The sequence below is a fragment of the Eschrichtius robustus genome, chromosome 20 (genome assembly GCF_028021215.1).
Source record: "Eschrichtius robustus isolate mEscRob2 chromosome 20, mEscRob2.pri, whole genome shotgun sequence".
NCBI lineage: Eukaryota > Metazoa > Chordata > Mammalia > Artiodactyla > Eschrichtiidae > Eschrichtius > Eschrichtius robustus.
In genome coordinates this window covers 58161650-58180150 of record NC_090843.1, presented here as the reverse complement: position 1 = coordinate 58180150, position 18501 = coordinate 58161650, and the positions used below count along the sequence as shown (strand labels likewise).

Below are 18501 nucleotides of genomic sequence, written 5' to 3'. Positions count from 1 at the left end.
CAGAAATTAGATGCCAACCCCTGCTGCTGCAAAAAAAAAAAAGAACAAGAAAAAAATTGTAAGGGACTCCCAAGCCAATAATAAGATTATTTATTTAAAAAAAAGCTAGAAACATCCAAAGCTATAGTTTCTAACCTTTTTTTTGGATCATAGAAAGTTATAAACCCCTTCCTCCAGAAAAACAGTATCTACACAAAATACCACATATGTTATCCTGAAACCTATGGAGCCCAGGTTAAAACCCTGATGTAGGGAACCAGTGAGAGTGATTGATAGAGCACAGGCATGAACTCATGCAACAAGATCAAAGGACTGAAAAAGCACTTTGCAGTCTGTGATTTTCTACCGAAGGAGATGTTAAAGAGATTCCTAGTTATCTTTTGAAATACAGAAGTTAGTGGTAATAATGAAAAGCATGTAAATGCTGAGGATTTTCGAGGCTTAATCATGGAAGTTTAGAGCTAGAAGGTCATCTAAACCAGTGTTTAGATGGCTAAGTAAGGTTGCCACCTGTCCTTTCCTGGGGAGCTCTGTCCTTTGTTCTGAGATTATATATTTCTCATATATTTTTATATAAAATGTGTAATATGCTATATTTATATGAAACAAGTATGTAATATATATGTATATATATGCTAATGTATTTAGCAGTATATTATGTTTATTTAAAATGTTCTAAAAATGAGGTAGATCTGTGTTAGAAGGATGTCCATGATAGATTTTATAGGGAGAGAGAAGGAGAAAGAAAATGAGTTTTTATACTTCTGTACAACTTGAAAATTTTTCAACATACAGGTACTTGTTTTATAGTTACAAAATAATATTTTTAATATCTTTCTGTTAAGTAATGGTGATGGGTATATAGGTTTGGTTTTGTTCTTAATGTCATTAATTAGCGCAATAAAAAGTCAGGAACTCCATGTTGATCACTAACTTTTTTTTTTTTAATGTTTTACTGGTCACTGTAATCTAAAAGTCTGGGATCTACTGCTTTAACCTAACCTCTTCTAGATTTCATGAAGTAAGAAACCTCAGTCCTTCATGTATCATAGTCATGACTTGCCATATTTACATGCCACCTATACTATTATATGCATACTATTTTCCTTTTTCAATTCACTTTAACTTAAACAAATGTCCTTTAAAAAGCAAATTTTATATAACTAAGAAATAATATCCATAAATCCTTGATTTGATAAGGTAATTATAATTTTCCTGATTTATTTTAAAATACAAATAATTATTAAAAGTCAATAAAAATAAAAGCATCTTGCATGCTACCAGTGGTATAGGTACCATATTTTAGGAAACATCACTTTAATCTAATTTTGTAGGTACAGAAACTGGGGCCCAGATGTTGAAAGGATTGCCTAAGATCAAGTTTGTTGTTAGGGACAGAACCAGAATTTGAACCTGTATCTTCCAATTTCTAGTCTGCTGTTCTTTGTTCTATATACTAAATGACTTATAAGTCAATGGATGTCCTAGGGTTTTAAAGGAACTAATACGTAAAATTGATGGTCACATGTATAACTTATTTATAACAGCTATACTACAGGACTGGCAATGGTCAACTTAATTTATCTAGTACATTATTAAACTTACATGTTTTCTGATACAGAGTTCCACCTCTTATCATCTACCCTAGAGAAATAGTCATCACACTTGTGCATGAGGTGACACATACAAAGATGTTCATTACAACGTTGTTTGTAATAGCAAAAAATTGGAAACACTCTAAATTTCCAACAGTAATGAATAACTAAATAAACTATACAGCAGTCAAGAAAAATGAGTTACATCTACATAGTAAGATTCTTTACTGTATTGTTGAATGGAAAAAGGCATGCTGCAAAACAGTATATACATTATGATATCATTTATGTTCAGAGAAACTAAAAACAATACTATGTTTCTACAGATACATTTATATGTATATAAATTTCTTTTAAAAATTCTGGACATATACATACCAAAGTGGTCACAGTGGTTACTTTTGGGAAATAATAGTCAAGGGGGATATTTAGCTTTATTGATAATTTTGAATTTTTACAGTATTTACTTGTGTAAACAAATTTATGTAGCCTCATGATTACATTAACAAATGAAGCCAAATGGGACAAAAAGTAGTGTGATTTCTCTAAAGAAATCATGCCTCACTAATTTCTCGTTCTTTGAGGAGAAAAGTATGGAAGCAAAGTATAATCAATGTGTGTAATGTAGTTAGACTTTAGAGGACATTAGTGAGGTTCTGGTTTTAAAACTAATTAAAATATGAAGGGAAGAAAGGAAAGTTATAGAAGAGCATGTATAATATGGTACCATTGATGAAAGGGAAAAAAAATGTGAATTTCCATAGAATATTCCTGGAAGAATACACAAGAAACTGTAGTCATTACCACTGGGAAGGGAAACATATTTTTTCATTGTTTTTCATTGTGCATCTTTTAAAGCAACTTGAAAATTTTTTAGTGACCAAGGGATTAGTTAGGTGGAGGGAGGAGAGACATTTGAGATCAGAAATAAACACACAAAAAAGTTAATTAAGGATATGTGGTAGTGATGATTGCTTTGGGCTGTAAAAATCTGAGAGTTCAGAGAAGAGAGCTCTTAGGGAGGGGAGGGGAGGGGGACTGAAGGACTTTCATATGTAGTTGTACTTGAAGTAGGCCCCAAAACATAACTAAGACCTATATAGCAGAGAGGAGGAAGAAGGGCAGTTTAGGTTGAGTAAGAAACTATTCAGCAAGTAGTATGTGGACCTCATACAGCTGGAGTGGTAAGTTCATGACAGAAAGGAGGTTTTTTTGTTTTGTTTTGTTTGTTTTTATAAATTTATATTTGGCTGCGTTGGGTCTTCGTTACTGCGCACAGGCTAGTTGCAGCGAGCAGGGGTACTCTTTGTTGCAGTGCGCGGGCTTCTCATTGCAGTGGCTTCTCTTGTTGCAGAGCATGGGCTCTAGGCGCACGGGCTCAGTAGTTGTGGCTCGTGGGCTCTAGGGCACGCAGGCTCAGTAGTTGTGGCACACGGGCTTAGTTGCTCCACGGCACGTGGGATCTTCCTGGACCAGGGCTCGAACCCGTGTACCCTGCATTGGCAAGCAGATTCTGAACCCCTGCGCCACCAGGGAAGCCCAGAAAGGAGGTTTTTAATTTAAAATATTATATCTATTATTGAGAACTATTTCACAGGTCCAAAAGAGTATGTATAACATACATCAACCACAAAGAATATTAAAATGAACACATGTATTCGGTATCCGTTTAATAAATATAACATTAGTAACATCTTTGAAGCCTGGTAATGGTCTTCCATATTCCACATTCCTCTCCTGCCCCCTGCCCTACCAGTATCCTGAATCTTGTGTTATCATTCACTTGTTTTTTCTTTGTGATTAGTTCCCTTCCCACCTGTAACTTTTTTTTCTTTTTAATTTAAGCACAGTTGATTTACAATGTTTCAGGTGTACAGCAAAGTGATTCAGTTATATACTTATATATATATTCTTTTTCAGATTCTTTTCCGTTATAGGTTATTACAAGATACTGAATATAGTTCCCTATGTTATACAGTAGGTCCTTGTTGTTTATCTATTTTATATATAGTAGTGTGTATCTGTTAATCCCAAACTCCTAATTTATCCCTCCCCCCCACCTGTAACTTCTTAATTTTGAAAAACTTCAAGCCTGCAGAAAAGTTGAAGAAGTACCGTGAATACCCATATACTCTTCACCTGGATTTACTGATTGTTGACCTTTTGCCACACTGACAGAATGACATGAGCAAATTCTTATGATCTAATGTTAATTGCATAAAACAATATAAAGCCATATATGTAGTATAATCACAACCATGTAGGAAAATACTAGAAGGAAGTGGTTAAAATGTTAATACTGGTTTCTGCTGAGTGATAGGAATAAGAGTGATTTTTGTTTTGCATCTTTATGCTTCTCTACCTGGAACTTTCTGTAAGTAACACATATTCTATAATAAAAATTTAAAAATCTTTTCAAGTTTAAAAAAATAATCTTAAAAATATATGGAGAGAGAGAGAACAGGAGATAGTATCTAACATTTGTTCATCAAGTTTGGTAGTCCCAAAAAGTTTAAAACACAGTAATATGGAAAATAAACATAGGTACAGACCTCATATCTGAAGGAATCTAATTCTTTTTCTGCAAGGTTGCTTCTCATCTTGTGTGAAAAGCCCCTATTTCTTTAAGGCTCCGGCAGTCCGGCTGTTTACCCCTCCACTTCTCTCCTTGGCTGTCATCTGCTTTCCTCCCGATCATTCCCCTCATTCGTTGAAGACTGACGCTTGGCTCAGTCCTGCCCTCGATGCTGTAACCAGAGACCTTTCTCACCATTCCACTTCTCTCTCCCACCTCTAGGAAATAGTAAATTCTTACCTCTTCTGAAATATTAAATTCAAGCCTCCTACTTTGGCTACAGCTTTCTGTCCTTCCAGCTCTCTCATTTATTCACTATTCTTGGACCCATGAGACCCTGTAATCCCTTAATTCTTCCATTTTCTCCTAATCAGCTCCACCATGTTCGCCCCTCCTTCCCTGTCCAACTTAGATTCCATGGTCTGTCATTTCAGCCACTCTGCTGCCTGCGTCTCAGCACCCTCTTTATTTACCTCTTGCAAACCCCCAACCTTGGATCACTTCGGCTGTCTGTTTACACTCAGGAGCACTTTGCATGACCACATGGTGTCAGGAACACCATGACCACTCCAGATTAGTGTCCCTGCTCAGAAATCCTTTTTCCTAGTCAGCTTCCTTTCAGTTCTCCATGGTGACTTTTTCAAACCCTCCTCAAATTCCTCAAACCTCCTCCACCTTATGCTTCAGTAGAACATCTTATCGTCTCCCTCTAGGAGACAGATCATCAGATGAGAACTCCCTTGAAATACTGACACTAAGACTACATATTTAACTGTATTCATATTTGTCCTTTCCTCCCTTCTATCCTGTCCGAAGCTAATACCTACACTTGGGCTCTGGCTCCCAGCCTTGCCACCTTCTCAGGGTGTAATGGTTAACAGTGATCCCCTAACTCTCCTTTATCTCCCATCCTACTTGCTGCTTCACAACCACATTTAAATGTACTCAAATCTCCCAACTTTAAAAGAGACACTCTGGACCCGTAAGCTGCCACCCTACCTCGCTGTGCCCACTCACAGCCACGCTTCTTGAAAGAATTGTTTACACTCAGTCTGCTTTACTTGCCTACTCATTTTCCAACCCTCTGCCCAGCCTCTCTGCAGAGACTGCTTTCACAAGATGACCAACAACCTGGTTACTGAATTAAGAGGAAATTTCTGAGTTCTTAACTTGAACACCCCCTTCTTGAAATAGTCTTTGTGATCTGTGTGAGTCTATGATCTCACATCTGCTCATACTTACTTCTGTTGCTGCCTTTTAGCTAAATCCTTTCCTTTGCTATTCATTGAGTAAAGGGGATACCTTAAGAAGAAAAGGAAGGGATTTCCCTGGCGGTCCAGTGGTTAAGACTCTGCGCTCCCGATGCAGGGGTTAGGGTCTGGTCAGTGTGACCAAAAAAAAAAAGAAGAAGAAAAGGAAGATTTAGCCCCAAATTGTTATCTTTGTCTTTTTCTAGTTTTGGGCCAGGCTGCGACGCATGCAGGATCTTAGTTCCTCAACCAGGGATCGAACCTGCGCCCTCGGCAGTGAAAGCAGAGTCCCAACCACTGGACCGCCAGGGAATTCCCTCCCAGTTTCTTTTAGACCTGCTTTGATTGACCACTATGATGGAAACAATATAACAGTCCTATACAAAATGGCAAAAACCAAACATTTTTTTTCCCCTTTGACATTGCCTTTTAACAATTTCTTAATAGGTTTTCACTGACTGGCCAGCCAGAATACCTTGCTTTCCACCTACTGTTAAGCCCTGGTTATTTCAGCAGAACTGCCCTGACACCTTTCCTGGCGAACCCCAAGCTGTCATCCTCCTGCCCCTTTGCTTGCTCGTGGGCCTTTTCCCCACCTAGCTCTCTGGATTGGGAGAGTTAATTTCAGACTAAATTGGATATGATTAGTAAATTAAAATTGACTGATTTTTTTAAAAAGGTGCTATATTCCCAAACTATATAACTCCTAAAATGTATTCCAGAGCCAAGTAATGAAGTTATTCACTGCCTCCATCAGAGGAAGAGTTTGAGCTCTGGATTCAGGTAGCACCTGAAATCCAAGTTCTGCCACTTACTAACAGTAACCCTGGGCAAGCAACTTATCCCTCAAGTCTCAGCTCCCTTATCTGTCAAACAGGGATATTAATGCCTACCTCACATGGTTGTAGTGAAGATTTTGAGCTAACTTACGTAAAGCACTGGCTATAAGGCGCTTGATAGTTGGTAGCTAGTGTTCTAAACAGTCACATTTACTATTAGCCATTTCTCACTTCAGAGAGATTCACTTAAGATGCTTGTAAGGTGAGAGGATTGACAACCTGGGTTATGAATAACACCTTAAGCTGAAGGAGCAAAGGGCTGACTTTAGTTATTCTTGTTCCCAATAGTTGCCCCATTTCCTTGCTTTCCCCTGCTTTATTTAAATAAGCTCAACTCTGGTATGATATGAAACAAACCACATTTTACTATACTCACTTCTCCCAATAGAGGCACAAACACTGTTGTTAGGTTAGAAACCAAATGTTAGTCACAGATACGGTCTACTAATTTCCTAATCATGACAGATGTTCCCTGGATGCTGACTAGTGTGGAATCTCAGGAAATCCCAAGGGAAGCATTCATTACTAAATAAAGAATGGCTAGCACAAGGAAAGGAAAGAAAACTAAAAATTTCGAGTGCCTGTCCCAAGGACCTTTTGTACTGCTGGGCATTTCCCCATACCTTATGTTTAATCTTCTCAACAACAATGTAAGGTAGCTTCTTTTTAAGTGACCATGTCCTGGTTTATGCCTGTTGTCCTCAGTGAATCCTTACTTCTATTGTTCATATTTTGTGATTGAAGAAATGGAATCTAAAAGAAGAAAAGTATTCTGTGCATAGTTACAAAGCCAGAAAACTCCTCCCTCTGCAGCTGGATTTCTTCTGTGAAGACCTCATTCATACCTCATCCATCTACTGTCTGACTTCTCTAACACACCACTGTTGTGCTGTTCACTAAATCTGTGGATGCTCAAGTCCTCACCTTACTTGACTATGTGACATTTCACACTGTTTACCATTCCCTCCTCTCAAATACTCTCTCTTTGGCTTCCCTGGCACCATTTTCCAGGGTCTCTCTCACCACTTTGGCTCGTACTTCTGAGTCTCCATCTCCTCCCCTCCCTTAGGTATTGTTCCTCCCAGGCCTTGCATGTAGATCACACTTTATTCTTGAGGTGATCTCATCCTTGACTTTGGTTGACAGTTACTCACTGAGGGTAATTCCCAAACCTTTAACTCTAGCTGAGAGCTCTATTCAGGATCTCGTACCACATATCTGGTAAGATCTGGACATCTGTATTTCCATGTCCTGGAGTTACTTCAGATAGCTAACTAAAAACACATCATCTTCCTTCCCCATGAAACTCTTCCAAGCGTTTCCCTCCTCTGTCAGTGGACTCATCCTCCTCCACCCAGGCCAGAAACTTGGGTGTCATCCTTGACTCCTCCCTCTGCCTCAGACCCCCTCCCGATAAATTATTGAGTTGTGTAATTCTCTCTTAACTTCAGTTTATCTTCTCTGATCTCCACTGCCACTAACTAACCTCATTCCCGCCACCTTCATCTCTTTCCTGGACTGCTGCAATAGCATCAGTCTCCCTGTCTCCACTCTCTCCTCTCTTTTTCTCCCCTCCGATCCATTCTCTCTTGACATTGTAGTCAAGTCACCTTTCAAAAATGCAATTCTGATCGTGACATTCTCCTTATAAAACCCTTAACCTTGAGTTGTACACTTTAAAAGGGTGAATTTTACAGTATGTGAACTATATCTCAATTAAAAAAAAAAACTTAACCTGATTTACAAAGTCTCGCAGGACCTGGTCTGGCCTCAGTGTCTCTCACTGCCCACCCTCTTCAGGCCTCCCATCTCCTCTTGGCTTTACCGTTCTGCACTTGCTTCTGCGTCTGAGCTCTCCACACACTCTCACTGCCAAACTATGCGCTCCTCATGCTGTTTACTCTTCCTCCTTACCCTCTCTCACTTCTTCACTTGGCTGCCTCCTCCTTGTCCTGCCGGTCTCAGCTTGAGATGATGTTCTCCAGAAAGCCTTCCCTGATCTCCCCAGACTGAGTTTAGATATTCCCAAGGCATTTCTCTGAGAAAGTGACATTTAAGCAAAGCCTTTAAGGGGCAGGAGTTGGCCAGGTGATGAGTGGAGGGTGGAGTGTCCCATGCAGAGAAACAGCATGTGAGAAGGCCCTGGCAGAAAGGAGCTTGGGGGAGTGTCAGAAACTGAAAGGCCAACAGGGAGATAAAGAAGGGGCTTGGGCAGGGGGGAAAGGATGGATTGGGTGTTTTGGATTAGCAGATGCAAATTATTATAAATGGAATGGACAAAAGACAAGGTCCTACTGTATAGCACAGGGAACTATATTCAATATCCTGTAATAAATGATAATGGAAAAGAAGATGAAAAAGAATGTGTGTGTATATGTGTATGTATGTGTGTGTGTGTATATATATATACACACACACACACATATATAACTGAATCACTTACTGTATAGTAGAAATTAACATAACATTGTCAATCAACTGTACTTCAATAAAATAAATTAAAAATAAAAAAAAGAAGAGCCTGGAAGAGGCAAATCATGCAGGACCTTGTGGACAACAGTAAGGGTGTCCTATGTCCTCTTAAGAGGAGTTGGAAGCCTTTGAAGACTTTAAACAGGGGAACTTTAAAAGCTTCCCCTTAAGGACCTACTGTAGAGCACAGGGAGCTCTACTCAGTACTCTGTAATGACCTATATGGGAAAAGAATCTAAAAAAGAGTGGATATATGTCTATGTATAACTGATCCACTTTGCTGTACACCTGAAACTAACACAACATTGTAAATCAACTATACTCCAATTAAAAACAAAAAACAAAAAAGCAAACAAAACTTCCCTTGGCTGCTTTATATAAGTAGAAGCAAGGTGAAAAGAGGCTCACAAACTTCTCTGAATCTCCCACTAACCTGTAAGCCCCTTGAGGGCAGAAATTATGTCTTCTTATTTAGTGTATTCACAGAGTCCAGAATTGTTCCTGATACATAGCAGATGCTCAGTATTAGGTTAATGAATTGAATAAATGGATGGTGGGGCCAGGATTCCAACTTTGGTTTTCAAGAAAGACTCAGCAGTCCCCTCCTACCCGAGACTGATTGGATATTCCTCCTTTTGCCTCCAGTGCATCTGTGGTCAATTGTATTTTCCAGAAATGGCCACAATAACAACTCACATCCAGCATGCTCTTATTACAGTGTGACTTTGACACTCTTCCCACTGAAAAGTGAGGTCTAGTTCTTTCCCCTTGGATTTGAGGTGAGGTTATAAAAGGTGCTTGAGGGTGGGAGGGAGGGAGATGCAAGAGGGAAGAGATATGGGAACATATGTATATGTATAACTGATTCACTTTGTTATAAAGCAGAAACTAACACACCATTGTAAAGCAATTAACTCCAATAAAGATGTTTAAAAAAAAAAAAGCAAGGTGACTAAGTCTAAAAAAAAAAAAAAGGTGCTTGAGGCTCCTCCTGGTTCTCTTGGGACACTTGCTCTTGGAACCCAGCTACCATGCTATGAGGAAGCCCAAGCTGCCCTGAGAATGGGGTCTTCATGGAGAAGAATCCGTAGACAGCATCAACTTGCCAGCCATTGAGTGAACCATTTTGAAAGTGAATTCTCCAGCTTCTAGTAACCCACCCAGTTGACGCCTTTTGGAATGGAAATGAGCTGTCCCCACTGAACCCTGCCCAAATTACAGACTCATTAGCAAAATAAATGATGGTGGTTGTTTGAAGGCACTTAAGTCTTGGGATGGTTTTGTTAAGCAGCAGTAGGTGACTAGAACAGCAGCCTATGTTTGTCATGCAGGGAGGTGATGCCACTCAGTGGTTAAGTGGGTGGCCTATGACTGTCTTGTTTCAAAGCCCACCTTTGCTGCTTAGTATGACCTTTGGCAAGTTACTTAACCTCTCTGTGCTTCAGTCTCCTTCTTTCTTCAGTGTAAGTAAAAACAGTATTTTAAATTTGTTATGATGATTAAGTGATTAATGCAGGTAAATGCAGATCTACAGGTGATACAGATCAGTCTTTGTGATTATCTCAGGCAAGTCTCTGATCATTCAACCATCACCGTCTCTTGTAATTCTGTTTCTTTGTCTTTATAGTACTTTTGGTATTTGTGTGTGTATATATATATGTATATGTATTCATATATGTATATGTGTATATACACATACATAATATAGAGCTTTTAGCACTATCTGAAATGATCTTGTCTACATGTTTTTTTATCCCACCAGAGTATAAGTCCCAGTAATGCAGGAACCTTGCCTGTCTCATTCACTGCTGTATCCCCAGTACCTGGAACAGTACCTGGCACAAAGTGCTTATTAATAACTTTTTTTGTTAATGAATGGATGAATAGCACTTTCACACTTCTTGTGGAAGACATCACTAGTTCCTATCCAGTATCCCTTCTCATTCCACAGTAGTGGTCCCTGCTTTTGTTGTGGATGTCAATACAAAATACTGTCCCAGACTCCCTTGCAGCTAAGGGTCATTGTGTAACACGTGTCCTATCAATGAGACGTAGTCAAAGTTCTGCTAAGGATGTCTGGGAAAATTTTTTGCTTTGATTTAGGCACTGCCCTTTCATCCTTCCCCTCTTCCTCCTTCCTGCCCACAATACAGACAGGAAGTAGAGCAACCAAAAAGGAGATAATCATAAGACAAAAACAGGGGCAACCTGTGATGTTGATGAACTGTCTATCTAGTGGAGTCACTACACCACAAACTCTCTCATTGTGTGAGAAAATTTAACCCTTTATAGTTAAGCCCCAGCTCAGCCTTCTGTTACTTGCAGCCAAATACATTCTCACCTGATACACTGTGGTAGAGTAATATCTACTCCTATAGGCTGTTCATTAAGGGCAAGGAAATATTTCCTCCTTACTGTTCTCCAGGAGGACTGGAAGAATTTATCAGCACAAATGTCACTCACTATCCAGATCTCTTCTGCTCTCTTCAAATAGTGAGAGTGGGCAAGTAGCAAGGGACACCACAGTATCTGAATATATTTGACTCCTGAGTTCACGTATTTCAAGTAGTGGGGGTTACATTTACCATTCATTCCTGAAACAACCATGTATTTATTGCCACTCTATGCCAGACATTATATGGCTGTTGGGGATACAGAGGTGATTAAGTCAGATGATTGAAACTGGATGCCCAAGTTCCCACTAAACATTAAGCTCCCAAAGGGCGGGAGCTGGGCTGCTCCCAGTAAGAAAGGGACTTAATTCTAGCAGTGTCTCATCCATATTGTTCCTCGTCTCAAACTTCTTGACCCCTGATCCCATTTTAATGGCCTCAGTTCACTTATTCATCCACCAGCTTTTGTGTGTGTGAGTGTTTCCCAGTACTTGGACTGCATATCTATTTGTATTTTGAATGCTTAATCTTTGACTTCCAAGATCATTCAGGTTTCAGATTGTCTGCTTTCTCTACAGCTAAGCCTCCATGCACTCTTGCTGCTCCATCATAAAGTGGCTGTTCTCCCATTATCAACACATCTATGTGGTTTATCTAAACTCAGCTGTGGGGACTGGGTACATTAACCTTATCCTGATGTCATGACTTGGTGTTATGGTCCCAAGTCCAAATGATAGATCCCCTCACTCAGCTCCAAGGTATGTCCAGATCAGAATTTGAGGCAGTAAAATGTTTCAGACTAGTTATAAACTTAGCCCCAAGGCTTAAAGTTTTAGGAATTGCTGCCATGGGAACACAGGTGTATCAGGTTGAAGTAGACCATTGAGGCAGGTGCCAGGAATCCAGGAACCACATCGTATTGTCACCTTTGATATTTTACTTTTGAGGGTCTTTATTATTGAGCTTGTGTGTGTGCTATTTCAGGGGCAGGGGTTTGGGCCATTTTGAGACTGATGGAAATTACAGCACCCTTCTCCAAGATAATACACATCTGCACACACACACACACACACAGTATTTAGAAGTCATTTCTGGAGGCCCAGGTTAAGAACCCAGTTGTGATTTGCCATGAAGGTGGAAACTTTTTCTGTACCATAATTTGGTCCTTTACCATGTACGAAAATTTTCATTTACCTTTTCATGTGTGTATGTTTTAGCCCATTGAGTGAGCAAGCTTCCTGCAAAGAACATAACACCTTTTTATGACCCCCAATTATACGTGCATATAGTGACTGAGCCTTGTGGGAAATATTTGCAAATTGAGTTCTTTGAAGCTGCTATGATTTACTGAGGGCAGGCAACGTTCCTTTCAATATACCACCCACCACCCGACCTCCCTACAAAATGGAAGAGATCATTACCAAAGGGCCTACAGTCATGTTCTATTTACTTCCTAGGTTTTAGGACGAGGCATTATTTACATACTCATGCAAATATCCAGTCTTGGATATTTAGAGAACCAAGGTAGTGCCTAGTAGAAAGCTTTATACAAACAAAACAAAACAAAACCCTCTAAGAATAAATGAACATACTCTATTATCTTAAAATTTTGTGATCTTTATTCCTTCCATAGTTCTGTGCCTCACCCTGTACATACCCACACCTGTAATCAGACCCCTTACTTGTCCTATCCCGTGAGTTTTATTTCTCAAACTACACTCCTTTCCTGGCATGTGCTTATGGAAAAAATTAAAAATAGGAATAAACCTAATGCTAATAGAATAGTGCCCGTGTTGTTTTCCCTTTTTTTCTGATCCTTCCCTCTCACCTGTACGTTTCCACAGGCTACCTTTAATCCTAACCTGTTTAGAACTTGGAAGTGTTTTCCCTCATCCGGGCCCCTTTCCCTTCACTCTGTAGGAGACTACAGCCACCTGGTGGCCATATAGAGAAAAGACAGGTCGATTGCCCCAAAAATCTGGTGAGAGGAAGAACCTCTATGGAGTAATTTTTGGTCTTGGATCTATGGCGAACAAGGAAAGAGAAACACGTGGATAGAGATGACAGCATAGGATCCAGACATCCTATTTCTTGGTCCCACCTTGCTCCCCCAGGACACAACATCCCATCCACTAGTTACTAGAGGCAGAGGAATTCACTTAACGTTCGAGTTCATTCAGTCAGAATTTATTGAGCAGCAACTGTGTGTCCAACACTGGGAATACAGCAGTGAACAAGATGGACACAATCTCTGCCCTCAATGAGCTTACAATCTAGCAGCCAGCCAGCCAGCCAAATTACATCCATAATTTTAACATTACTATTGTAATAAGTGCTCTGAAATTTAACAAAGTCCTGACCTGCATCGAGAAATCAGAAAAGTCTCTGTGAGGAAGAAACACGTAGGATTAGCAAGGGGGGAAATGGAAGAGTGTTGTAAGCAGAGAGAACAGCCTGTGTGCCGGCTCTGAGGCAAGAAAACCTTTAGTGAACAGAAAGCCAGTGAACAGAGAGGGGTGATGCAAGGTAGAGGCTGATATATGCAAGGTCTTTGGATTTAGCACTTGATTCCAAAAGCAGCTGGAAGCCACTGAGGAATCTGAAGGAGGAAAGTTAGATGTTTAGGTTTGTTTTTCAGAGCTCACTCTGCTGTGTGTGGAGGACAGAAGAGGAAATGGGAGGACTGGTTAGGAAGTTATCGCAGCAGTCCAGACCAGAGGGGATGATAACAGCTTCGAGAAAAGAAGATGGATTCCAGAGATGTTTAGGAGATAGAATCTACTTGGAGAGTGACTGGGTGTGTGAGGAAAGGGATGTGTTTCTGGCGAGAGGTACTAAAGTAGGAAACCCTGGAAGAGGGACGAGTTTGGGCAGATCCCATAGGCACAGGCCCTGAGGCTGGGGTTACAGCAACAGCATAGCTTTGGTTCTCAAATAGTTTAGGGTTTAATTGAGCAAACAAGATACACATGAAACAACTGCAGGTGGATACAGATGTCTCCACCTCTGTCCATGCCGTTCATAGTCAGCCCCTCAGCACACTCCTCTGCAGCCTACCCAGTGTCTCGTAGGGGGCCACCTTCCACGAAGATGCACTAACATCTCCCTGCTTCTTTTTTGCCTGCTACTGTCAAGAAATTCACCTGTGATTCTCATTCCCCTTCACTCCTTAGGTCATAGGGGACCAAATCTGGCCACTGCCCTCCATGGTTGTTCTCTTTTGAACACCAGGAGTTTTCTGACTTAATTAGCTCCTCTCTTTACATCACCTCTGTCAAGCCCCTTCTTGTAGAGTCACCATCTGGCAAAGTCGACCCTGTCTTCCTCATCTTCCCCTCAGAGGCACAGGCCCATCATGAATATACATGCTGTTGCCTCCTTTTTTCTCCCCCTTCTAAAGTGTCCCAATCCAAGAGCCCTTTCCCACTCTAATTTTCCTGGAATCAGTATATACCCACCTCTTTGCCTCAGAAAAGTCAGAGGAAAGTTTTGCTACGGGATTAACCATGAAGTAGCCTCAATAGCTATTACTCAGCTGACACTTGGCCTTCCCTGTGTCCTCTCTACCACTGTAGAACTCTGCTAAGTCCCTTCCAAAGACAATAACTAAAAAAACAAAACCAAAAAGCACAACACCACGGCTGACTACACAATAGGCCTATAGGTTCCCCTTGTGCAGTGAGCCTGGACATTGAGAAGAACCTAGACTTTGGAACTGGGGAGACCTGGGTTTGCAATCTGGTTACTAAGTAGTGTGCCTTTTGTGCTATTAAATCTTACTAAGCTTCAGAAGATTTATCTGTAAGTAGTGGTAATGGTATCTGTCTTATGGATAGCTGTATTAAATGAGGTGTATAAAGCACATAGCATAATATCTAGCCTGAATTACCTGGTGACCATTCACTTCCTTTGTTCCTCTTGGGTTTCAGCTGCCAAATACTATTCAGAAGAGAGATTAGCCAGTTTTATATGGCCAGTGATAGACATTTCCTATTCCTGTCTTTGTAAATCCCATCTTCCTGCAGCCATCCCATTTCCATCATTGCCAGAAAAGTTCTTCCATCCCTCATCCCTGTGTAGGACTTCTCTTTCTCTTACTATCGAAAAGTTCTGCCTGAGCTCTATCTGACTATCCTCTTCTACATCTCCATGATCTAAGATACTTTATTTTCTTGTATCATTCCTAAAAATTAATTCACTTCTAGCATTCTTCCTAACTTTCTCAGAGTAAATTGTAACTAACCCGAGGAATAGGACCTTTACACTTCGGTAGGGCATGGGAACCTCAGGCCAGCTCCCAGAGTAGAATGGAGGTCTAGGTCCAGGTACCGCCCTCCCCGCCCCATCCCCACCTCTTTTCCTACAGGTCACAGAAACAGCTAAACTCAAAATATGTCTTGAGCCTACATGAGCATACATCTCCCTTTCTATAGCTTTGTGAGGTCATCACTGAAGTACAGCAGTACTGCAGGTGTGTAGAGTGTACTGTCCATATTGAGATAATCAAATTCTTCCTCCTCATCCCGGATACCATTCTCTTCCAGGGTATAATCCATGTTCAGGTTCTTCCCTTCATATTTCCATGTGTAGCTGGCAGCATGTGCATTATAGAGGAGATAGCGGTGTAGGATTTCCCACATTGATTCCAGGGCCCCCACCTGGAGAACACGAAAGCACCCCACCCAGAATTGTGGGTTGAACGAGCAAACACACACACCCACACACACCCAAGCAAAGGCCAGGAGCCCAAAGCTGGGATCAGAGTGCCTCCCTTGGCAGAGAGCAGCTTAAGGCACTCCACAGTCCCAGAAATAAAGTTGGAGCTCCAGCATGCAACGAATGGCCCCCAAATCCTACCTGCCTTTATGGCAGCCACTTGTAATAAACAAATAGCCCTAAAGTCACGGCCCCCTCACCTCATCCCCACAATAGAGTAGACTAATAAGAGAGCCCAGTTGCAATTGCTGTACAAAAACACAGCATGTAAGAGCTTCCGAGGACAGCCATCACTAAGGTGCACAAACTGTCACCCTGGGCTTAAGAAAAAGTCTCTTGTACCCTGTGGCTCAGCCACACCTTTAATTCCCAACCCTGGGGACGTAGGTGGTCTTCTTTCCTCGGTTACCCCTAAAAGGAAAGAAAATACAGCTCCCACCGGTTGTGGAGAACTGCTGGCCTGCAGATCTGCTTGGAGATTTGCTGGGATTCTCGGTTCCCTCTAACCTGCCCCCCGGCACCAGTTCTCACCTCCAGAGTGTGCTCTTGCGACGTGAGCGTGTTAATGATGCGGATATTCCGGGTCTTGGCGGACAGCCGCCCCACCTCGTAACGCGACCCCTGCCACCAAGGCTTCCCGAAATCATTGGCCCAGTCCGAACGGGGCAGCTGAGGCGGCACGTGCAGAAAGCGGCCCCACGGGGTGCGGTATCTCAGGGAACCGGTCAGCGGATCTACGTGCTTGCGGATCTTTTAAGCAGGGTTTGGGGGAGGAGGGTCGGAGCAGTCACTATCTCGGGCTCTGTTTAGCCTCTGCTTTTCCTCTTCATCCCGCTCTCCAGTGCCCCTCCCCCCAACCCCAGGTTCCAGCAGAACTCACATCTCTGGTGTCTGGATCAAACCAGTGACTGATGTCCTGGCCCGCAACTTCCACGATGGGTTTCAGCAGCAGGTCTCCTGGGAAGGAGCAGCTGCCGTCAATGCTAGCCATCCAAGAACCAAGCACCCCCCAAACACACCCTCGACGCTGGCCCAAAGTGTGGCCCTTACCCTTGTACTCCTGTGCCAACGGCGTTAGGTCGTACACGTTTCCCAGGTAAGACACCCAGAGGTCTTCCGGCTGGTTATGTTGGGCCACCTCGGCCGGTGTGAAATAGCGGCGCTGAAAATACTCAAAGTCTGGCCCGGCCACTAGGCCCCGGCGTGGCATGGCTCTTGCTCTATCGGTCACCGACTCCTTTAGTTGCTTCCTCGCTTTTCAGCACGCACTCTCTGCTGCATCCTCCCTCTGGTTCGGGAGCTAAGGCGAGCGCGTTTATCCGCTGACATGGAAACCATTGTCCTTTTCCGGCCACCGTCCACTGAGATCAAACGCTGTATGGGCGAGGAGGAGCGTGGGCTGCGCGTGCTCACGGGAAACGTAGTCCGATTCAGGCATTCAAGTAATTTGAGTTGTGTCCTCAGGGGTTCCGCGGGAAAGAGAACACACTCCGTTTTCACTCACAGTGGCCTAGGCTACAGGGAGTATTTAGGACATACTATCTCGCGAGGCAGAAAAACAAGGGAGGGGAGGAGTGTGATTATGAAAAAAGGTATTCTCGCTAAATTCCAGGGTTCCTTAAAGGATGTATAAGAAACTAGAGTTGAAAATTTCTCGCGATATCTTGGTACATCCCGCGAAATAGGCCTCAGTGAGCCGCAGCGCCGAAATAGAAGCTCGCGAGACTTCTGCACTTGCCGGAGACGAAGAGGAGGAGGAGGAGGAGGAGGAGAGGTGATCTCGCGAAAGAAAGCAGGTCGGGAGCGCTCGCGAGATCTCAGACCACCGGACCCGAAAGGTTCTTGGGAAGTTGAAGGGCCTGGAGGAGGCCCGGGAACAAATGGCCGCAGCTGGACCGACCATGCTGCTACGAGAGGAGAATGGCTGTTGCAGCCGGCGTCAAAGCAGCTCCAGCGCAGGGGTTAGCTCGGGTTCTGGGATTGAGGGGCCGTCGGGGAGCAAGATGGGGGGACGGAGGGGGGAACTGCAGCTCCCGGCAGCCTCTGGGCTTCGTGTGAGCGCCCCGCGGGCTGTCGGGAGCTGTGGTTCCGCGGGCGGGCAGCAGCCGGGGCGGCGCGGTCTGAGCGCCTGTCCCGCCCCGCGCAGGACTCAGATGGGGAGCGCGAGGACTCACCGGCTACGCGCGCTAGGCAGCAGCTGGAGGCGCTGCTCAACAAGACTATGCGCATTCGCATGACAGACGGACGGACACTGGTCGGTTGCTTTCTCTGCACCGACCGCGACTGCAATGTTATCCTGGGCTCGGCGCAGGAGTTCCTCAAGCCGTCGGGTCAGTGCCCGGGGAATGCACACCCGCCTGGGAATGCGGTGGAGCCTCACGCAAAGCATTTCCCCTTAAGTGTCTGGCTGCACCCCTTATTTTCTGGGACTAGAAGTCGTGGCTCAGGAGGGGCGGGGCCGACGCTGGCCTGCCTTTCTGATGCTCTGACTCTTCTTTCCAGATTCCTTCTCTGCCGGGGAACCCCGCGTGCTGGGCCTGGCCATGGTACCTGGACACCACATCGTTTCTATTGAGGTGCAGAGAGAGAGCCTGGCGGGGCCTCCCTATCTCTGAACACGATCGCGCATGCCTTTCAGACTTCATTAAATCTGTAACCGAC

General features: G+C 43.0%; 2 protein-coding genes across 3 annotated transcripts in view; one reads left to right on the top strand and one right to left on the bottom strand.

The window, feature by feature from the left end:
* NAA38 (N-alpha-acetyltransferase 38, NatC auxiliary subunit) overlaps nucleotides 1-18501 on the top strand; it is a 24189-nt gene extending 5688 nt beyond the window's left edge. The window contains exons 3-5 of the mRNA XM_068530428.1: nucleotides 17453-17801; nucleotides 17987-18170; nucleotides 18343-18501. Coding sequence (XP_068386529.1) covers nucleotides 17721-17801; nucleotides 17987-18170; nucleotides 18343-18455 — 378 coding nt within the window. The 5' untranslated portion in view covers nucleotides 17453-17720 and the 3' untranslated portion in view covers nucleotides 18456-18501. The remainder of the gene's footprint in view (nucleotides 1-17452; nucleotides 17802-17986; nucleotides 18171-18342) is intronic.
* CYB5D1 (cytochrome b5 domain containing 1) lies at nucleotides 13290-17183 on the bottom strand. 2 transcript variants are annotated; one of them, XM_068530427.1, is made up of 4 exons: nucleotides 16891-17183; nucleotides 16721-16797; nucleotides 16372-16590; nucleotides 13290-15782 (listed from the first exon to the last, which is right to left on the bottom strand). In XM_068530427.1, the coding sequence occupies exons 1-4, from the start codon at nucleotides 17048-17050 to the stop codon at nucleotides 15552-15554; spliced, it is 687 nt and encodes a 228-aa protein (XP_068386528.1). In that variant the 5' UTR covers nucleotides 17051-17183; the 3' UTR covers nucleotides 13290-15551. The 2 variants fall into 2 exon arrangements, with proteins under 2 accessions (XP_068386528.1, XP_068386527.1); XM_068530426.1 differs by having other exon boundaries at nucleotides 16721-17183.

Bases quoted from the DNA above. Each gene is read 5' to 3' on its own strand.
- CYB5D1 (XM_068530426.1), bottom strand. From the start codon at position 17,050: ATGCCACGCCGGGGCCTAGTGGCCGGGCCAGACTTTGAGTATTTTCAG. The intron at 16,591-16,720 runs GTGAGTTCTGCT...CCTGCTTAAAAG, and splicing joins TTGATCCAGACACCAGAGAT to ATCCGCAAGCACGTAGATCC. The intron at 15,783-16,371 runs GTGAGAACTGGT...CGTGTTCTCCAG, and splicing joins CGCAAGAGCACACTCTGGAG to GTGGGGGCCCTGGAATCAAT.